The sequence below is a fragment of the Sceloporus occidentalis genome, unplaced genomic scaffold (genome assembly GCF_023333645.1).
Source record: "Sceloporus occidentalis isolate IW3139 unplaced genomic scaffold, rSceOcc1.0.p SCAF_3, whole genome shotgun sequence".
In the NCBI taxonomy this organism is placed as follows: domain Eukaryota; kingdom Metazoa; phylum Chordata; class Lepidosauria; order Squamata; family Phrynosomatidae; genus Sceloporus; species Sceloporus occidentalis.
In genome coordinates, this window is record NW_028316983.1 from 196,001,356 (window position 1) to 196,024,481 (window position 23,126).

Genomic DNA, 23,126 nt, shown 5'->3' on the forward strand with positions numbered 1-23,126 from the left:
TGGCTTTCAGAATCCCTGATTAAACATTAAAGGGAGAAAAAACCAAGAACAGTTCAGCTCCATTCTTCCTTCATTCACTCACACAAAAGACTGTTGCTATGTTGCATCAATACTTTTCTGAGCAGACAATGAGACTACTTATTAATCTTAGCATTAAACCATAAACATATTGAATATGTTTTTTATATTAAAAGGTTTATTTTTATATAACATTATCTATGAAAATGGCATTTTACAAAAAAAAAACAGTTCTGACAGTTCCTTAGCACAAGAGGTTTATAATCTAAAACACACAAGGGAAGGGAGTAGGGAGACCAAAGACAAATGGTGTAAGAACACATCTTGGAAATAAGACATTTTCTCTTGTTACTGCATGTTTACTTCAGTGGGAAGAACAATATCATGCTGGCTTTTGCTTGGCATGGTACCCCAACTCAGCCTCATGCTCTTTTGTTAGTGGGAGACTGAGTACACAGAAAAAAAGCAAGAAGAGATTAGATCAGTTTGAGAATGGAGGAGGAAGAAAAAAGGTGCAATGTGTGCGAGGGAGAAAAAGCACTGTAATTCAGCAAAATGGACAGTAGCAACTCCTTAGGCTTCAGGAGGTACTACCATTTTGGGTGGTGAAACAAAAAACAGACTCCTAGGGATGTGTACGAGGTCCAGGGGCAAAACAAGGCATAGACATAAGTCCCCCCCCCAACATCCTCAGCAGCATCAAATTCCTAGTAAGAGGAGCTAGTGTAGAGGACTGCAAATGTGTATGAGGTTGGAAAGGCAACCTTAGAAACAGTCCTGAACTACAAAAAGAGCATTTTAAAAGTGTCATCAAATGGATCAATAGGGGGCACTAGATTCAACCAATTTTGTCCTATATGCTATACTATCCAATAAACCCTAAGATTTAAAAAGTAATGAATCACAAACACAGAAAACCAGGAGATGCTGATTGGTCCCCCCCCCCCCATATTGTTACTTATTTTATTCCTTTAGAAAATATGGGTGGATGTGGTCCTCTGTATGTGTACTAGCTAATTTTCCTATACTTTTGTGCTACTTCAGAAAAAAGATCAAACAACCTTACCAAAATTAGCATTGATAGGTTGCAGTTAGACATGTGTTACCCAACCACAGAATGCAATGCTCAAAGTAGCCCTTCAGCAGGTCAGCTAGGCAACCTAGTCTGTAGCTTGTTCTCCAAGCTCCAAAAAGCACTCCCCTAGCCCAGGTTCTGCTTTATAGAGCTCAGAAATGAGAAAGAAGGCACAATTATCTCAAAGAAAATGATAAAATAGCCAGAGAAAGTAAAGTGACTAGGAGCATAAATTTCTCTGTGCATTGTCCTCTTGTGGTTTCTCTGTCTCTGGGGAAACTAAGACATTTACAGCAAGCCTACAGTTGAATGGAACATGTAGCAGGTTCTATAAATTTGCAAGAAGGAAAGCAGTTTCTTGGAATACTTGTTGAAGAAACCTGTGTTTGAATGCTTACCTGTAGTTATCATATAGCCACATGAGAATATCATACATTCGCCCTCGACATAATGGTGAAGGGTGTGTGATGAAGTCTTTTACTGCAGGAAGAAGCTCTCTCACTTCTGTTGGTTTCAGCTTAGGTAGCATCTTGTAAACTATATCCAGGCATACTGTTTGTCTTTCATCATCTCTAGGAAATAATAAACAATAAAACTCTTTCCTTATTCTTTGAACTTCTATCTGTGAACAATTATAGAGTAATGTCAGACCTCGGTATTTGTGGGAGATCTGTTCCAGCCCCCCCGGATACAAAAATCCCGCCCACAACCAAGCCCGGGGCAGAAGCCTCGAAGGGGGAGAGAGGAAAGAAGGAAAAGAGAGGAAGGGAGGCAAAGAGGAAGGGAGGGCTTCACTCCAGTTGTCTGCAATGGTGCTACGGCTGTGTACACGCACTACAATTGTGGACAATGCAGGCTTGCTGTTTGCGGATGCTCAAATCTATGGAAATCAAGTCTATGAATACTGAGGTCTCACTGTCTGCTTAGGAATTTGATTTTAATTTGAGAAGATTTGTTTATACTTAATTTCAGAAGATTTGTTTATTCTTAATACTTTTAATGAGTGTCATTACACAGGGACTTGAGCATCCATGGATTTTGTTATCCACAGGGGATATTGGAACCAAACCCCAGAATATAACAAGGGTCCACTGTAATTTGGCCTTTGCCAAATTTGCCAAAATACAAATACTATTTTGAGCAAGTGCTACTTGTTTAAATAAAGTGTATTCAGAAGCATTTTCCAACGGATCATACTGTATGTGCATAGACAAAGAAAGGATAGGCTAGTTATGTGCTTACTTACCGGTGACTCATGATCTGTGTGAACTCCTTACTCTTCAACTGCAAGTACAAATCAGCTATTTCATGGGCACGGCACAACACTACTTCCAGGCAGTAAGTTTTCATCACCCCATGAAGTTTTGGTATCAGGAAGAAGACTGTATTCATAAACCTTTCCATAACCAAAATTCAGAAAGCATGACAAGTTATAACACAGCTATCTAACTGAACCTCTCCACAGTATAGACAATTCATAAATCTAATATACCTATCAGCAAGAGGTGGAAAGTTCTTTGCTAGTTTATTCAAGCACACAATAAATTTGTCATCTCTGGTATTTTGGTGTTGCTTTAGTTGCTTTGTGACAAAGTCATAAATTGGACCTTCAAATACCTGAAGAAATAGAGAAAGTATAATTACACACCTGTAAATGTCCATTCAAACAAGACCAAAACTTTTAATAAGCTAATGCTACTACCATTAGCAAGAAGATTAAAGATTAGGCAATTTGATGAATGCCAGCTTTTTTAGTGCCTATCAAACTAGCAGGAACAGAACCTTTATTTCAGAGGCAAGGCAACTGCTTACAAATGCTAGGAACAAATTGAGGATAGCAATCTTCACCATAACTTTGCAGTAGCATCTGATTCACAAAAAACCTGGGTGGCCTTTGGTAAGATCTAGCATGCCAATTCCTACGTTTTTATTACAAGATATTTCTGTTTAAATACTCTCCCAGATGTTATATTATGATATTCAATGGACTCACATAAGTAAATAAGTATTTATGCTGCTTTAAAAGCATGTCACAAAGATTAGTTCAGGCAGAAGTGTAAAAATTGAAATGGCACAGAACACTCTCAGAAACCAAACTTTTACGCACATTTTCCTTTTCAGCAATATACTGAAGAGTGAGTCCCAACACTTCAGCAGCGGCTGCATATACTTCCTTGTATCTTACTAAGGCCATGTTGTCAGTCAAAGCTTGGAAGTATCTGGCAGAAACAAGAAATCTGTTGTAGTACTGATAGAATGTCATGTTAACATTTGGGAATGTTGCATCACAGATATCAAGAATCTCTTGATATGTACCTAAACAGCATGGATTATGAAGTGTCTAATGTAACTACTTAGCATTTAGAACAGTACATATATGTCTTAACATACAATAATATTACATGCATATTTTTTTTGCATTTTCTTAAAATTGTTAAGTTAGTTCCCAGGAGGTTAATTCTTCCAGTGAATTCTTATATTCATTTCTTGCACCACTACCCTAATATTTGCAAAAGCAAGTTCTAACATATCACTGTAATATAATTATCCCCTTTCTGAGGTTATTAACATACTTTCAAACTGTTTATCATGGGGGAAAACTGGATCATGTGGTCACTGCAGTTGTACAATGTCTTTGTATTTTAGCATTACAAATGGAGTTCTCTAAGACATAAAAATTAGATTCAAACACTTTCAAAGGTATTCCTAGGAAAAGGCAAAACCATAGGTGTCTGTTGTTTGATCCCAAACTCTAAAGTTTATGATAACATAGACAGCTTACAAAGAAACCTGTGGAGACGTTAATTTTATAGAAACAAACTGACCATAAGAAAAACTGAAACTAATTTCTTGTGAAAACCAGGCAACAAACTTATTCTTTTTAGGATTAAACCTATGGGAAAAAATTCTTTTTGAGGACCTAACTCAAGTGTTTCCAACTGCAAGGATTAACCTACAATGTTATTGATTGCTTCTCAAGACTTATCAGAGAAAGCTGTTTTTCTTACCTCACACTATCTATTCCACAGTTAGAATCATAGGGAGGCAAACTGTTAGCAAGAACAATTCCTAACAGCTGAATTCCCACTGAGTTGTCTTTGGTATTTGGATCACCACCAGAAAACCGTTCAAATATTATCCTGGAGTAAAACAAAACAAAACAAATCATGGAGGTCATCAAATGTAGTAACTCACAGGTTGACATATCTCAAGAAATCAGAGGGAGTCAAATTCACATTTAATATCCAAAGAGTGTAAGCTAGCATGTTTTTAAAAATCCTGTATCTAATGGTTTTCTAAACAACTTCATTTATTCGCACCCAATCTTCCCAAGTGGTTGGCTTGTTCTCTAAATGCCTTTAATTTCTCTAGGTAAAGCTGAAGTATAGCTTGAGAGTTTCATTTGTATGTAACTATAATTCTCAGGTCAACAAATAAGGTTTGGATTACTGAGCAAACAACTGGATGACAATTGCATAATGAATCATGTGCACATATCATCAAATGCTATGACTACTTTTGAAAAAAACCAGACTTCAGAACACTTTTGTATTACAAATTATAGGCCTTGTTAAAACACACATTTTCCCTAGTTGTATACTGTGGCTTTGTTTTTATTAAAATTACTTACTTGTATGGTACAAGGAGACAATCTTTCCAGCACTCTACTACTGTCTTGATAATCTCTAGATTATGTCTAAATACTGCTCTTTTTTGATGAAATGCATTCTTCATCAGGAACTCAAGCAACCTGTTTGCTAGCACTTCATTTTTTATATTTCCCTAGTACAAAGAAATTATAAAGTAACACTGTGAGAATTTGATAAACTGCACAGATTTACTTAAACCTACTAGACCTACTATAAAGAGTAAAAAATACAAAGACATTTGTATTCAATAGTACACATTTTAAAATAATCTTCAACTTCAGTAAAATTGTGTCTATACATACTTTATCTTCAAATGAGTCAATGGTTTTAATGCAGACCTAGCTAAAGAAGTTTCCTTTTCACTATTTCACATTATCACCATTATCATTATCGTCGGTCCAAAACACATTGTAGAAATAATCCAGTTTGAGAGCGCTTTAACTGCCCTGGATCAATGCTAGGGAACGCTGGGAACTGTTGTTTTGTGAGACATTTAGCCTTCTCTCAGAGATCTTTGGTGCCACAATAAACTACAATTCCCATGATTCCCTAGCACTGAGCCTGGGCAGTTAAAGTGGTCTCAAACAAGATTATTTCTGCAGTGTGGTTTGGACCATCATTCGTCCAGTTTCACAGCCTATTGAGTGTTACTGACTGTAATTTTGGACCATCAATGATTGTATTCATCAATTTAAGAATCATAGCATTATTGCTGGATAATGTGGCCTGTTTCAAACATAGTTACTTTTTGCAATTGTTGTTGGTGTCTCCACTTTGCTTTCATCCAAAACTGGGACCCAAGGTGGTTTATATTTTCCTTTGGTACTCAGTTCATGTGGTGCATAGCTTCTGAAAGACTGAAAGAAACTTGAGTGCCCCACAGTCACAAGAGTTACCATATCTTTTATAAGCATCAAGTGCCCGATAGCCAGATAGTTTAAATCCACCTTAAGCACAAAATATATTCTCTTGCAGAGGTGGGGAAGTATTTGGTTCTTGGGAATCAGATTGTCCAACATAATCTGGCCAGTGCACAAACAGTGTCAGGGTCAAGGCTCTTCTCTTCCTTTGGTATTGGCCCTTCCTTAGCCTTATGGCCATTTTCTCTGTACATAGAGGCATAGAGTTCCACACCTCTCTCTGAACTGAGAAAGTAATAGAGCCTGGCCTGTTCAATATCCCCATAGGAAACTGATTAGGGTGAAGATAAACTGTAGTGTTACTTCTGTTCAGTAATTTGAGGTGACAGATAACACCTCCACAGCTCACATTCTCAATGAGGAGGTGGCAACTGTCAAAGGTAAGGGCTCCCAGAATTATTGAGATCAGCAGGCCAGATTAGATTCATGTATCAGAGGTTCTCCTCTCCTGATTTAAGACATTATTTTTTCTCCAGATACCTATGCTGATGAAGAAAGTGCGTATCTAAAACATCAGCATATTGTAAAAAAAAAATATCTGGTCCATTTAAAGGTGCTATATCAACTACTTTATGTTGAGTAATTCTTCTGGAGGAGAGCATAGGTTTTTCATCAGTGTTAAAATTACAGCACGTATGATAACATGAAGTTCACATTTATAAATATGAACATGTTTGCTGTACTACCACTCATATCCAGTAAAATCCACATATATTCTGAAACCTCTTTTCAGAATACTAAGATAGGTAAGTTATACGTGAATTGCAAGTAGTGCTTTTTATGAAAAACCAATAAATTCCATTTATCCTAAAATAATTCATCTTAATTGGTGGATAATATATATATGCATACACAAACTATGTATTAAATTATTCTGACCACATACTTTGGGAGTAGCAACACTAGTCCAGGAAAGCAGGGTGACTACTATCTCTACCACCATGTAATGAATTCCTTCTCCACCATTATCTCCAGAAACAACCAGCTGCAGTAAGGGGCCAAGCCAGTGCTTTGCATAAGGCTGGAAAACCTAGAGACGAAGAAGAGGATGTCATCTGTACATGACTGACAATGAGAAAATGTTTGATATCTTAAAGACAAATAATCATATGGTATCTGACAGAAGGACAGATTTCTATTTATACATTGAATGTAAAATGTATGTCACTTAGATTTTTTTAACCTATCAGATCTTTCTGTCTACTGTCTAACCTATCAAATCTTTCCGTCTTCATCCTGAGAGAAGTACATAGCACAGATCAGACATGAAACATTCTAATTCTTAATATGTGTTCACAAATATTTGTTCATCAGCAGGTCTCATAACCATAATTTTTATAAGTCATTGTACAGCAAAACAGCTAGTGTATTAAAGTAATGGCTAGACATGGGGTCAGATACAATCCAGTCATAACAGGTACTATAATCTAGGTAAGGGGATTTTGTATTTTACTAGATCAGCTATTAAGCTTACATTAATCTTGTACTCTTAATCATCTCCAATTGAGCTATGCTGTGTATATAGTTATAAAATTGATATTTCTGATTCTACCAAACTGCATATTTACTCTCTGTCCTATTAAATAAAACTATTTTGCATAGTTATTATCCTTTACTTATGAAAGGTTCTGGACACCTATTACAACCTAACTTGATATGTTGAGTAAGAAGCAAGTTCTACTTTGTATTGTGTTTCTTAATAACAGTACACAAGACTACAGACTCAACACTAAAATAAATAATGTTGCTTAGCACACTAGTCTGCTTATAGCCAAAGCATATTATCTATGCATATTATAGTACAAAAGACATGTGAGCTGCATGGCCAAAAGTTTTAAATTAAAGCCTTTACGTAAATGAAAGTCATTATTTATTTGCAAAGGATCATATTCTAATTTTTACAGAAACTCATTAGAATGCACAATTGCTCAGAATATATATATACATGGTAAAATGGGGAACTTGATTTAAATTAGTTGATTAAATTGGTTTCTTTTCTTCCTTTCTTTCTCAATTGTTATATGACTGAAGTCAATATACCCTGAAATATTCTAATTGCCAGAAAAGCAAAAATTTACTCATAGAAGACTAGACCTTGCATTGCTATTCATTTTATTCAGCCCAAACTAGAGGTGCACACCACTCACTGTTTTCTTTTCACTGATTTTGGGAACAATTTAAAAAAAAACCCACAATATTCAAGATTGCTTATAGACAATGTGTTCAATTGCCTTTATTTATTATAAATATTATAGTAGAGAACTTACTCCAGCCTTGCTGTAGAACTACAAAGGTATAAAACTACACTTAATTTATGACATTTTTATAATACTGAAAAAAATTTACTCACTTCTTCTGTATTCACAATTAGTTTTGCCACAAAGAGACGAATATTTAATGGCACAGATGGATTTTCCAGTTTTTTGTGCAGAAACTTCATCCACATAGGAAGATCTGGTGTATCTGCACCCTAAGTACCCAAAAGATTATAAAAGCATACATACATATACAGTACACACGTAGTTAATCTGCAGATTACAACCGATTAGCATGCAAGCATGCACAGACACATGCAAACTTCACGAGCAAGTTGCAATTTCAAAAAATTATATGGAAACTGCTCTCCACTTATGATTGTATCAGGTTTTAGTCCAGAAGAATCTGATCCCAAATTAAGTAGTGCTGTACGAGAGTTTCAAAAGACTGGGATCATGAATGTTCAAACTGCATATCACCCAACTGAAACATGGCTTAACTTAAAGTCTGCAGGTGTATAGTGAGAAATGTGTACCATACTTTAAAGGTTTGAGAACCTTTTTAATTTCTGTAGTAGTTTCTGTAGTATTTGAGAAGGAAAGAAAGCTCTCACATTTATGAATCAGAAATCAAGGAAATGGCACATTACAGAACTTAACATGAAGATTTATTCTAGGAGATAGAGCCATCCATGAATGTATTGTCTGTTGCCATCCAGGCGAGGCAAGGGATCACATGTTTTAAGAAAGCATTCCCTGTTATATCCCTCGCTCTTCCTCATTTCATTCCCAGAAAATGTAAAAGGAAAAAAGAAAGATCCTAGGGAAAAGGAAAATGGTCTTGCTATGTTAGGGTGGGTCTGGATGGCTCCTTCTTCTTGACAAGAACAGATCTTCTTTGTAAGCCTTCCAATGTGCTATTCTCAGGCAGTGAAGAAGAAGCCATCTATGAATGGGAATTATCCTAGCGTAAATAGAATGTGGGAAGAAAGGTGGCTAGAAAATTAGTTCATTTGGCATGACCTCCTATAGCAGGTCTATCAAAAGATGCCCTAGCTAAGGCAAATTTAGCTAGCCTATAGTGTTTTGTGAAAGTGGAAAGTGTCGCCTAAGTTTCTGCTTTGCAAATTTCTTCTAGAGGAGTATGGGTTGAGGAAGCTGCTGATGTGGCCACTGATCTGGTAGGATGTGTTGTCACATTCTGTGGTTTGAAAATACCAGGAAATTTGTAGAATTTATTTTAAAAAAAACACTGATAATCCATGTAGAATGGCTTAGAAAAAACTGTATCTTAACATGACATAAACCTACAAGGCCATACTCACTTTTTCTACTACAGGTGTGATGTTATTTCTGTGCATGTGTTTAACCAAGGTGGTCATTGAGGCCATACATTCATGCTGATTGAGTTCATCCATTTCCAATTCCACAACATCATCTGAAACCACAGATTCCATGGGCTCCTTTTTAAACAAGAATAGAACATTCTGAAAATCCCACACTAATTCATATTTTACAGCCCAATTTTCTTTTCACAATATTGATCTATCATCATTACCATTATCATACCTTATCTTTTCCAAAGATTTGGACTCAAGTCTACAGTAAGCATTTAGCAATAAGAAAAATATATATATAGTTTTACCCTGTCCCAATATTTCTGAACAGACTGGAACTGACACTTGTAGTGCCTTTAACATATATTTTAAAACTACATAGCATTCCCTGTGTGACTGAAATGTAAACAGGCCTGATTTAAACCAGATACACACTATGTAAATCTCTGTGCGGTATTCCTTAAATTTTAGTTTCTTATCTAAACCAGGTTATCAAACATAGTGTACATGCAATGCTCACCTTCCAGCACTGACATCATCTCAAGCCAATAATCCACACAGGGTGGGTTGATTTGAATAAAATGCTAGTGGCATGGAAAACTGTACAGGTAAGCCTTGTGAGAGTTAAGTTAGCCCTGACTTACATTACAAATATATTTCAATTTGGTACCAGAGGTAGATGTAACATGGAAAGTATAGGTATAAGGTCTTACACCACAAAAAAGAAGAGCAATTCTGCACGTTTCATCAAACATTTTACGCAAAACTAACAATATGCTTATGAAGCAAGGTGGTAAAATGATTTAAATGTATGACTAAGATTCTGGGAAACCATGGTTCAAATCCCTGCTGAGAAATACTTCTTCTTCATTAAATCTGAAGCCCCATTAATGTAAAGAAATGTACCATGAGCAAGGGTGTTCATGTGTACACACAGTTCCCACATGTAATGTGAAAAATAAAATCACCTTTCTCCTGAAGCGAGACCCAGAGGCACTAGAATCTTGTGACTGATATGAAAAGCTTTGCACTCCAGTTGAGAAATCAAATTGGCTCATTTCCTCACTCAGGCTGCTATCTACCATATATGATGCAGAAGCTAAATAATGTGGTTCAGCTAAAAGAAAAAAAATATATAGTTATTCTAAAAGGGCAACTGGGATCGGGGGGGGGGCATGAGAGTTACTCAGGGTGGTGGTCACAAGACTTGGAGGCCTGATCCCCTCTTCCTCCTCTGCTTCTCAGACCTTTTCTGTCCTGATGGGAAAGAGAAAGGCAAGGCAGGAGCTTGGAGAAGCTGCCTCTGCCTTAGGGTGGAGGAGAAGGAGCAAGAGAGCAGGGCTGATACATGGTGTCTGGCACTGCCCATTCCAAGCTGGTGTGTCTTGAGCATACTTGCTCAAGTCCAGTGCACACATGGTGGCTGAAGGAAAATCACTGTCTGCAATGGCCCCTAATGGAGGAGAAGGCCAACAATGCTTCTTGCTCAGGGCCATCACCTAGCTCTGACTAAGCCCCCTCAGAGGCAGAGGAGAAGTTACAGAGTGTGGCTGTGTACGAAACAGTATGTGTAAAATTTACACATATGTTAAGTATTAAATTTAGTTAAATAAAACTGTTCTGATTTGAATGATATTATTTCCTCATAAAATGTTAAAATATTACCATATATGAATGTGCAAATGAAAATATCCACACTAAACACACAAAGTATTATTATTCATATGCTATGTCAAGAGGGGAAGCACAACATCTGCATGTAGATGTAAAGGGCACCACAAGGGTAAAAAGATGAGAACCACTACTTTACATAATTACTCTTAAGTCAACAAACCAGCACCCCTGAGATGTTTGATGAGCAACAACTCCCATGATGCCTGACCATTAATTACACCATGTTTGGCTTATGAAAGTCAAAGTTCAAAACATCTGGCAAGCATGAGTTTGGGGAAGGCTAATTTAGATTACAAGCTAATTTTGGTTATTTTTTTGCTTATGTTACTCTATACAGCACTATATATACTTATAATAATAATATAATAATAATAATAAGTTTCATTTATAGACCGCTATTCCGCTTTGATCATAGTGGTGTACAAGTAAAAAATTGTAAAAAAGTAAAAAAAATTATGATTTTGCCTCTTCAGCGACACAGCTGTTTTTCCAATAATAGCAAAGTATTGTACCTGAATCACCACTCATTGCTTCCCTAGCTTCTGTCCTAATAGCAATGTACCGTTTCTTTTTTTCCAGAGGAACCTAGAACATATAAAATAATATTTTCTGGTGATTAATACATTCATAAGTCTTCCAAAGCTACCACAAGCAAAATAAATAAGAATAGTTAAAAGCATTGTTGCAAAGGAAAATAAGCTCATAGGCAATTCATCACCTTTGGCTGTCTGAAGAAATTCCACTCAACACCATGTATCACTGCGTAACACCATCCTATATTTATCACTATTATTATTTTCTATCTCCCAAGATTACCATTGGCAAATGCTGTTATATTTTGAACTTCTTTCCACATTCTGAACAGCATAGTGGATTTACAGATTTCTACAGAATTCCCCCCTTTCCAACAGACCCAGAGCTTAAGAAAAACACAGCAGTGATCAGTGATATGCTTAGAGAGAACAATCTTGGTATTACCTATCATCCCTGTCAAACTTAGCCAGCAGAATAGGAACCAGTGAAGGGATGTGGATTAGAATCTGAGCAAAAGTAGAATCTATGTACACTGCCACAGATTATTACAGGCACACCAGTTCAACCATGTGTGTCTTGATATGTGTTTTCAGTGACTTGACCTAAGCTTGTTCCTTAGTGCTAGGAAAATCACCTACGTATAGGGCACAGTTAACCTTGCTTTAATAATAAATAAATAAATAAATATTGACCCCCCCCTCCCCCTTTAAAACAGGATTAAATACAATACAGTTTAAAAATTCAACCTATTAAAATGACAGCAATTTTCTAGTAGAGGCAGTGGTTACATAGAGAGAGTACAGAAATTAGATTGAACTATTCTGGGAAGGCCAGCCAGAAGAAATCCGTCTTGACAGCTTTTTTGAAGCTGTTTAGGCTAGTTATTTGACGGATCTCCTCTGGCAAGGCGTTCCATAGTCTGGGAGCGGCAGCAGATAACATCCTCTGAGAGGTTGCTATAAGTCTGGGTTTTATGGGTTGCAATAAATTCCTCCCAGAGGACCTGAGGGTGCAGGGCGGATTGTATGGAAGTAGGAGATCCCTTATATAGGTTGGACCCAAGCCATGTAGGGCTTTAAAGGTAATCACCAACACCTTATACTGCACCTGAAAACCAATAGGCAGCCAGTGAAGAGAATTCAGAATAGGTGTAATATGATTAGTTCTAGTTTTACCAGTGATCAGTCTGGCTGCCATGTTTTGTACTAACTAGTTTCTGGACCAGGTACAAGGGTAGCCCTATGTAGAGTGCATTGCAGAATTCGAGTTGTGAGGTTACCAGTGCATGCATGGTCCCTTACTTCCAGGAAAGGGCGCAGCTGGCGTATCATCTAACAGCTGAAGGACAACTCTATATCACAGTATAATGTTTGATGACGTAGCACACTGTTTATTATAATGCAAGATAAAATTACAGAATTTTTCAGTGAAATACCAAAGATTATTTTTTTCCTTACCTCAATTTCAATGGGAAATGAGTAATGGTGTTGCAAATCCAACAAGTTTTCAAAAATAAATAGATTCTGCAGGGAGGGTACAAAAGAATACAAAAACATTCTAAGCTGCTGTGGCTTTTGTGTTATTATTTTTTTCAATTTCAGCATGATAAAGCAGGCATCCTTCACTGACATCAATTCATACATGATATCCCAAGCCCAGGTAATGGCTGCCACCACATAGTTGGTACAATGTAAGCAACTTCCTAACTGAGAAAAGGGACAGTCCTCCACTTATAGTAAATGAATGTTTCTGTCACTTTAACAATCCCCCAAACAACTTTAGCTATCACAACATTTTAGAACTGTTCTCTGAACAAATCCCACAGAATGGAAGTATGAACTGGGATAACTGAACGTCTCACTAAGTGTCCCACTCTCAGCCACTGTTTTTAGAAGATGGCTAGGTCCTAGTTTCAGACTCAGCTGGCTGTTTAAAACACTAGCTGGATCATTTTATTTCTATTTTTGCCAAGTGAGGAAAAAGCAAGGGGAGTGTTTTGTCTCAGAATCGCTGAGTGGAAATCTCCATCTAGTGCTTGAATGGGGAACCAATCACATTCCCACATCTCTCAATATTATCCTGCCCATAGAATACTTGGAGGAATCCAGCCTCCATTCTGTGTCACTTCCTCCCCACTGGACTAATCACTTTTTAGTAACCACCAGAAATTCTTAATTCTTCCAGTTTTTGTGGAATAGGTGCCATGTTGAACAAAGCCATCTAATGACCCTATAGTAGCATCCAAGTGTTTTCAATAAGCCTATGGTCCTTATTGATTGATGGTCCAGCTGACATATCTGAAATCCAAATTTGGACACAGGACCAGTCATTGATAACCTGGGTGACATTTGATTAAATACATACCTTTTCTGGTTTTTCTGTGAAAAGAAAGCCCTGGTAGAATTTACTTTCATTGAACACACAGCTGATAACAGCAATGGCACAATTATATGCAGCACAATGATACTGTCTCCTCTTTTCTAGCAGTTGAGTTTCTCCTGACATGTTTTCTGTAAAGGCATCATAGCAGGACCTTGAAACAAAATAAAAATATTAAAACAGTCATTTAAAATGCAGTCAGATATTAATACTGATTAGCAAATGCAAACTTAAACTTCAAACAACATATTTTATATTTTTAATTTAATTTTTATGCTAGAGTTTCCCCAAAAAATAATTATTTGCAGAAATAGCATAGTAGCAAGCCTCAATAATCTTGCTTATATTTTCAAAGTGATCTTAAGAAGTTAAATATTCAACTGCAATACACATATAGCCTTTTGTCAGGACGCCTAATGAGACAAAATAGGATGAATGACAGAATCAGAAGAGCGTTGGGTGTTTTTGTTTGTTCGTTTGTTTTTTAACTTCAGTTGGAGATTCAAGAAAAGCAAAAAGCAAGAACCTAATCCCAGCCTTTCAGAGCAGGGGTTTAGGACAAGGAGTGGGGATCTGAGGGAAAGAGGGAAATTTCCCCTTCCTACTTAAACAAGCTGCTTCTACGGGTACAAGGACAACACTGGTTAGTACTTCTAAATACACTTCCTATGTAAAAACCCTCATTAAACACAGTGGGGCTTACTTGTAAATAAATATTCATACATTGCACCATAAAGTAATTTGCACACAAATACTTCAAACAGCTATTACTCCCCCCGTTTAAAAAAATCTCAAAAAGCTTGCATACTGCATCACAAGCTTTGCATACTGCATCGCAAACAGTAAGCTTTGAGAATTGTTTTACTAATTATGGAAATCAAGCCCTAGAATGGTTTAAAGCAAATTTATTTATTTATTTATTTATTTTACTTTATTAGTGTCTTTGTAAGCTCATTTCCTTCTACACAAGTAGACCCCTGAAAAGCCTGGTTAATTCTAGAGTCTTTAGAATATACATCATCCTTGGAAAGACGTGAATACATCACTTCCAAAATCTTGAAGTAGCTCATTTTCTTGGTGAGTTGTGTTTCAAAAGCAGATTCATTGGACTAGAAGGAGATATAAACAAACTAGTTTTAGGAGACAGATGGCAAGACTGTTGCGAGTAGCATGATATAAATGCATCAGATACAAAATAATTACTTTTAAAATAAGTAAATAAAATTGCTGTTCAATGGTCGGAACTTATTGCTTTAGCCATGCACATATATGTATTCTACATATGCCAACTCCAAATAAATATGTATTTTAGATATGCTGGCAAGTTCTTACAATATGTTTGCAGAAAGTAACACTTGGGTCCTGTGTAGACCTGCCATTAAGGCTGGCCTGGGAGCGGAGTCAGGGTGTGGCGTCCACATGACACATGCCCCGACTTGACCCTAGGGTGGCATGACACTGTGCGTCGCGCCACACAGCACACAGCATCACGGTGTTCCTCTGGCGCTGCATCCACACGATGCAGTGCCAAAGGAGCACCTTAAAGCCATGACACCGCAGCTATTGCACTCTGGAAAGGCCAAATTGGGCTGTGGCCCCAATCTGGTGCAGCTGAAGTTGACTGCAGGCCGCCCCTTTAGGGGTGGTCTGCACAGCCCTTTGTCAACATAGTTGTTCATGGCAACACTTTCTGTACCCACAGAAGGGACCTTCCAAGTACTGTACCATGACGATTTTGTTCTCTTCTCCTGGCTGAAGAATTGCAGCTAGATGCACCCAGGTGCCCCCCCTTCCCTATCTACTTAATATCTGTGAAAATACACTCCAGTACTTTGTAGCTGATCACAGAGAGACCATGCAGCAGAAGATACTGAATAATTTCTTCCACCTCAGCCCAAAAATGGCATATGCTTGTAGAAGACCAGCTTGCACCAGTATATTTCACCAATAGGATTCCAACCATAGTTATCTTATATTTTAATTAACATGCCTATCCCATATTCAAATCCTATATATTTCTTCCTTCTTCCCTCTTTACAGGTATACTGCGTAAATCCAAGCAAAAAACATTTAAAAAATAAATATAATCAATCAGTTATTTAAAATGTTAATATCAGAAGATATGCTCAATCTTTACCTTTGTAAACCTAGACTTTAGTGTATCCATAGCCTCCATAATTATTTTACTTAAAAATTCTTTTAATGCATCCGAGCTGCAGTGAAGCAATAATATGAGAAGAGAACGATCTATATATGCTTGACGAGTTGCATTTGAGAGAAGTATTTCACTCTGGAACATTTTGTGTACTGAGTCCAGCAGCACCACTTGCTTATCACAGCTCCCCCTGAATGCAGCAAGAAATGCAAACATGTTTCCGTAAAGTTGTAAATGTAAACAACATTTCACATTAAAATTTAAAACAAATTCCAAAATTTCTTTCAGAGACATCCTTATTAGTACTATTTTAACAACACGATTCAAGAGGCAGAATCATGATCTGACACCATGTCTCCTGTAAATTAAATATTCTTCCATGCTAATCAGCCATGAAGGAGAAAGAATCTTAAATGACACACTGGGTGTCTATCCTAGATAGGTCCATTCCTACATATGGAAGGTGACCTCTAGGACTAGATTACCTCTTTTTGATGCCCAGTCAAGTATAATGTAATAGGAACAATATAATTATAATCACAGATCTGGGTTACCACCCACCAGTTATTGCCTGTAGCCAAGTCAGAATGAGAAGGCAAAGTGAAGTATAATCTCGTTGGCACAAGCTAAAATGTTAAGCAGCAATTACTAAAGAAGGTCAAAGATGAAAGTTCAAAGGCAGGTTTAATGGTGAACACAAAACAAAAATAATGTCCACAGAAGAGATACATAAATTCAACCTAAATAATGGGAAATTGAAATAGTTAAAGAGTTCCTGTACCTAGGATCAAATATTGATCAGATGGTGACTGCAGTCAAGAAATAAGACGATGAATAGGAAGTATCAAAATAGGAATCATAGAATCATAGAATCGTAGAGTTGGAAGAGACCACAAGGGCCATCCAGTCCAACCCCCTGTCATGCAGGAAATCACAATCAAAGCATCCCCGACAGATGGCCATCCAGAAAGAAGAAAAAAAAGACCTACAACACTTCTGCATTCTCAGAGACTGAAAATCTCTATTTCCAATGCCACATCCATACTCACTACAGTAAGACTTCCAGCTCTGCAGAGGATACATTCCCAGATTTAACATGGGAACATGAAACTGCAAATAATAAAGAACCCTACTGAAATGAATTACTTCCGGTGGAAGTTGGCCATAAAGTCATGCTGAAGGACCTAGAGGTTCTTAGAGAGAACACCTCTCTAGGTATTTCTAGGTCCTCCAATGTGATTCTATGGTCAACCTCTACTAGAAGCATAACACAGAAACATGCTAGAGGACCAAGGAAATGACTAGAGAATGTATTTCTTCAGACATGGGCAAGCAAAACCACAGGTATTGGCACTGTGGATATAGGTTTCATACTGTACTTTAAAGAATGAATACTCAGTAGTACCTTCTGGCAATTCTTTTGAAGCTGATTTCAAATAATTCTTCCATTATGTGTCTGTGATCCCTGGAAAGAATTTCTGTCATCAACTGCAATAGTATAGGACTCTGGGATAGTTCAAGTGCATCTAGAAACTGGGGAAGAGAAAGATTTTATGATTAGAGGATACATAATACATATACTCTGGGATCTTGGTATCCGCAAACTTGCTATCTGTAGATTTAAGCATCTGTGGATGGCAAGCCCCCGCTGTCCCCAATGGTGGCATGTGCGTGCAGCAGTGCCACCATTAGGGACAATGAGACTTTACCTAAAATCCCATTGTCCCAAATGGTGGCACAGCTGCATGCATGCACCACCATTGGGGGGACGGGACTTCAGAGTCCGTGGATTTCGGTATTTGTGGAGGGGGGCAGAACAGATCCCCCATGGATACCAAAGTCCCACTGGTATCATTGATATCATTCACTGAACACTTGTTGCCTGCTTCCCTTTTCTATTTCCAGCAATGTATCTACTTGTTTGAAATCAGCTCTTCAACAACCATAGCAAAACAAAGCAGGATACCTTCTACTCCCTTCTCCTTTTGTGTCGTGTCTTTTTAGACTGTAAGCCTGAGGGCAGGGAACCGTCCAATTAAAAAGACTGTATGTACAGCACTGTGTAAATTTACAGCGCTTTATAAATAAAGGTTAATAATAATAATAATAGTAATACACATGGACACTGGAAAGGATACAAATTTAATCCCGTCAACATGCAGAATGCCAATCTATTTGTTTTTGAAAATTGTTTAATTCATATGCATTTCAATTGTAGAAAAATTTATAGGAGTAACAACACCTGAAATCAAATAAATGAACAGAGTTTTATAAAATCTTAATTTGAAAAAGATTCATTATTGAAACTACAAGTCGATTTGATTCTTCAGAAGAAAAAAAACGTTTAATTCAAAGGCAGAGAAAAACCAGAGGTGCTAATTCTGCATATAATTATTATCTATTATCCCCTCTGTTGTAAGCCGCCCAGATTCCCAGTAATTGGGTGGTATATAAATAAATCCTATTATTATTGTTGTTGTTGCTGCTGTTGTTGTTTTATTTGTGGGGCATTTCAAGCATGCCACTATCGGCTCAGAGCAGGCAGTACTCATTTTTAAATACTTACAAACTATATAATGAAAACATGAATAAACTGCACATCTTTTCACTTACTTTTTTTGTGCAGTCCACATAGTTATTGTATCTTAAGGTTCCTTTGGGAAACTCATCAGATTTCAAAGGAAAACTGAATGCTACAAGTTGATCAAGTGCATTTTTAAGGTCAGCAAGCCTTTCTCCAGCAAGATTAGTGAAGAATGGAAGAATGATAACTGCTTGACTCTGAAACAGACACATATTTTATATTACAGTATATTACGCATTCCATCAAATCAAAACTTTAGATTCAAGACCTTCACACTTTTAAGAAAGAATTAATCTGTCAAGGTCAAGTTAGCCAAGGTGAATTCTGTTAGGAACAGAAATGCAAAGCTCCTCACTGCACAAACCAAAGCTTCACATGGATGTTTTCTTTTCCTCAAGAACATAATTTAACATTTTTTTCAGTTCAAAACATTAGAAACTTTAGGAAACATTGAAAAAACTTATCTGATGAAAAATTTTCTCCTCTCAATCAATGCAACGTTTTTAAGACAAGGTTTTACTCACTCCAATTGCCAGGAGGAATACTAACTACACTGCATAACCAATTATATGTAAGACAGACTAGAGAATTTGGAATCAATGACTTCTGTGCACTATGTTAATATATCTAATACTGAAATCCAGGTATTTCTGTATCTAGTGGATGCTGCCAATTCATACAAACATCAAGCTTTCTAAAGTCCATGAAGGTAAGAATGAAGGCTTAAAACTCAAAATTTTTCAGAAACCGATTATGATTACAAACTTGTGGTGCTAGTATTTGCAACAACTTAAGAAAAAATACAATTAGTAAGCCATGTAACATATATGATACTAATGTATTTTTGAACAGTTTAATATTTTCAATGCTGAATTAAACTTTAAATCCAGATATGTTATTTTAGTTCTCAGGACTGGCTATTTGTGACTGCTCCGATTCAAGTAACAACATTTTCCTACAAAGTATTTGACTTACATTTTCATTTTGCCCCATATGTCAAATGACAAAAACACTTAATTAAAATTGAGAGTTTCTAAAGTCAACTACACAAGAGGAGCAGAGAAGTCCAGGAAATGACTAGGTTAATTTACACCTTGCTAAACCAAAGTCTGGCACGGCAGCCGAACATGGCTACTGTGTGCAACCATTTCTTTGCTAACAACACAAATAATAATAAATGCAAGTGCACACAAAACCCACTTACCTTGAGATTTAGGCCCAACTTTTGGTCAGTAAGAAGACTTGTGTAGGTATGGAATACAGCAGAAAACGCCTCATGGTATGTATTAAATGATACCGAAGAGTCAATCTGGAAAGAAATTAATTTTAAACTTTTATATAGGACGCAGGTGAAAATTATGTGGACTTCCAGATGTTACTGGTCTGCAACCATAGCCAGAATAGCTAACGGTGATGAATGTTGGCATTTTCAGTCTAGCTATCATCAACTCAAGATTCCTATCACTGTGGTAGACTATATTGTTTAACACAATTGTTTTAAAATATTCTGCCTGTACATCAATCATAAAAGTTTCTAAAAGAAACTGCATGTCATGGAAGGAGGCTTAAGCTGAATATTTATTCATTTATACGAATTTTATTCGCTACCTTTTGTATCAAATAAGAAAGATTCTTAGAATGGCTCTTGTCCAGTAGCATATGAACAGCTGAACCCCACAAACTACTAAATGGCTTTAAGGGCATCTCACTCTGATAAGTGAGAAGCTGCCTTCCAGAGGGGTGGAAGGGATGGGGGAAGGGACGTGGGACTGTGCTGGTGGAAAATCACACTCCACCACAGGATTGTAGGATTGTCTCCAAAATTTGCAGTTTGGCACAAGACCTGATTTTTGTGTAGAGAACAGAAATTGCAAGTGATCATCTTTGCAACATCAACCAGATAAACACCTTAAAAGGAGAAAGATGCTGCAAAAATTCAAAGGGTGTAACAACTACCTTGCTCTATTTCACAGGCTTTAAGAAAAGTGAAAGGTGGCTGCATCCATCCAGCAACCAACACACAGCTGCAAGATCCAGACCCCTCCAGTCAAAGTGATCTTACCAAACTCACATCAATGTCCTGAAAAGTACCCACAATTCCTACAATTTACTCTAAGCAGCAACCAGTGTTGGGTTTTAATCCTATATTTACTCTAATCATGAGTGGCCTACACCATTAACCCAATGAATTGCCTCCTTCCAAGCTGCTGGGTGAAGAGGCTTACACCATGTTGAGAGTGTAACACCCTGAATACACCCATGATCATATGATTTTGGAAGCTAGGCAGGATCATGCTTTATTGGTATTTGGATGGGTAACCTCCAGAGAACACAAGGGACCACCTAGTTTGGGTTATAAAGGAGTCCTACCTGAAACCCTGAAAAGCTGCTGCCAGTTAAGAGTTGATAACAGAGCTGATTAGACAGACTGATGGTCCACATCAGCATGGGACAGCTTCCTATTCTCCTATTGCAGTTTGTAGAAAATTAATTTCTGTGTTGGCTGTACCTCTTAACGAGATCTGACAATAATTTCAATCCATATAAGCAACTGCTGTACCATGTATTTTCTTGCACATAAGATTAACCAATTGGATCATACACTTACTTTGCACACATTCAAAAGTACAGGTACAAATCAATAAAAAGCTTCACACCTCAAGAAGAAATAAAGATGAACTATTTTAAAATTGTAAGAAAACCATCTAGACTTTTCTTTTCATCTGGGGCCTGTTCAGACATCATAAAATCGGTAAAATTGCCTAGAAGAGCTCCCAGACTTCTGTATAAATATTAACTTGGATAATACTGTTATAGTTTTACCTGCAGAACTTTAGCAAGTAGGGTTAAAACAGCCATTTTGCTCTCAGGAGCAGCTTCATTGGTCCACCAGTGGTGAAGCTGTTCCCAATTCTTTAATATAGCAGTCACTAGTTTTGCACCTTGTTGCTTGCGAACAGCACGCTCTCTAAAGCTTTGATCCAACATACCATTCAAAATAGTACCAACCTGAAAGGCAGAATATTGCTACCATGTAGTACTGACAGTATTTCGTGTAATTCTACTTCAGCAACGTGGAGCTAAAACATGATGCTCAGAGAATGAACAAACACTTCATTAAAAGACTATGTAATTTTTTTCTATAGCCAAGTCTATTTTGAAAAGTATACTTGCTCTGCAAGTAAAATTTGAGAAAATAAATCTATCAGCTGACTATTTCAAAGTCAAATTTTGTTTACATCAATCCAATGGCCACTGCATTTATAAGAAACACAATACATAACAGCAAACATTATCCACTATAAACGCTTACTAATATTAAAACAAAAACAATCTTATTTCTAAAATATCTAAAATATAGCTGTGATATTGAAACAAGTATAAATAGTGTACTAAAAGGCTTTAATATGGAAATAACATTGTTAAATTCATTTTAAAGTGTGTATGTTTGTGTATGTAAAAATTATACAGTTTAAAACTCAAAACTATTGCCCTTAACTCTACCAGAAATTACTGATTTTTTAAAATGTGATCATAAGATCATGGTCTCCAAGGAGGAATTTTACATTAAAAATTGGCTGGATACACTGATTATTTTAAAAGAATCCACTACCATTCTGGGATTGTCTACAGCTGATTTCATAAGCTGAAGTACTGCTACATCCAGGTTTTTCAGCAACTCTCTGTTAATTGTCTCCAAAAACAAGCTGTAGAAATATTCTCCATGAGAAAAACTGATAAGGTTTTTTTGGGATGCTCCAGATAATGGCACAGATAACATCAGTGTGTTCAATAAGAGACTCACAAGCTCTGTACACTACAAGAAAGGAAAACAGAAAAGTTCAATTCCATATTATGAACATGCCTTTCAATCAATAACGGTTGATTTCACATCCCCCCATCATTGCTCCACCAATGATTAGTTTTTTTTCAGTGGATTGTGGATATACCTGAAAATATATGGAAGCAGAGCTATGAAAAAAAAAGAGTCTTAAACATTCTATAAAACCCTTTATAGAAATATGTCAGGGGCAAGACTAAACTTTCACAGTTATTACTGATTCGAGAAGAGATGTAATCTTTTCTTCTGATGAATGGAAAACCCCTTGAAGTGCTAGCTAGTATGGGTCACTAGTATCATCTGATGATTTTATAAAACAGAAATTCTGGCATCAATTAGGTTAGCCTCTTACCTGCACACCAAAAGCAAAGGCTAACTGCAACAGTCCCTCAGCTAATCGTTTACTGCTGATGTCCAATGAGGGAAGGGACTTTCGTTCATCACGTGGTGCAATACCTTTGTATACAACTAACATGAGTTTAGAGCCAATATCACAATGTAGATCTGCACCCTTAACAGAGAAAAAAAAACAAGAACAGAAAGGTACACTTTAAAAATATGTATAATTATGGGGAAATATATTTGAAACTATTCTCTTCTTTTCTTGCTAACTACAAAAACGTTCAGAAAAATCATAAGCAAAAAAGGTTGTGCATTCCACTCAAGCAACTCAGAATGTAATTAAGAACCAATACTCCAGTAAT

The 23,126-nt window shown here is 36.9% G+C and overlaps 1 protein-coding gene across 4 annotated transcripts in view; it reads right to left on the minus strand.

Annotated features, from left to right (window-relative positions):
- PRKDC (protein kinase, DNA-activated, catalytic subunit) overlaps positions 1-23,126 on the minus strand; it is a 139,510-nt gene that overhangs the window by 59,139 nt on the left and 57,245 nt on the right. For all 4 annotated transcript variants that reach the window (XM_089517274.1, XM_089517278.1, XM_089517276.1 and 1 more), the window contains 22 exons: positions 22,775-22,933; positions 22,195-22,398; positions 21,405-21,590; positions 19,786-19,890; positions 18,611-18,778; positions 17,403-17,530; positions 15,980-16,187; positions 14,773-14,951; positions 13,828-13,996; positions 12,921-12,986; positions 11,442-11,514; positions 10,224-10,372; positions 9,244-9,381; positions 8,014-8,133; positions 6,550-6,693; positions 4,725-4,876; positions 4,102-4,233; positions 3,201-3,312; positions 2,586-2,710; positions 2,340-2,489; positions 1,492-1,665; positions 1-15 (listed from right to left, as the gene is read on the minus strand). The exon at positions 1-15 is cut by the window's left edge and continues 84 nt beyond it. In XM_089517274.1, coding sequence (XP_089373400.1) covers positions 1-15; positions 1,492-1,665; positions 2,340-2,489; positions 2,586-2,710; positions 3,201-3,312; positions 4,102-4,233; positions 4,725-4,876; positions 6,550-6,693; positions 8,014-8,133; positions 9,244-9,381; positions 10,224-10,372; positions 11,442-11,514; positions 12,921-12,986; positions 13,828-13,996; positions 14,773-14,951; positions 15,980-16,187; positions 17,403-17,530; positions 18,611-18,778; positions 19,786-19,890; positions 21,405-21,590; positions 22,195-22,398; positions 22,775-22,933 — 3,056 coding nt within the window. The remainder of the gene's footprint in view (positions 16-1,491; positions 1,666-2,339; positions 2,490-2,585; positions 2,711-3,200; positions 3,313-4,101; positions 4,234-4,724; positions 4,877-6,549; positions 6,694-8,013; positions 8,134-9,243; positions 9,382-10,223; positions 10,373-11,441; positions 11,515-12,920; positions 12,987-13,827; positions 13,997-14,772; positions 14,952-15,979; positions 16,188-17,402; positions 17,531-18,610; positions 18,779-19,785; positions 19,891-21,404; positions 21,591-22,194; positions 22,399-22,774; positions 22,934-23,126) is intronic.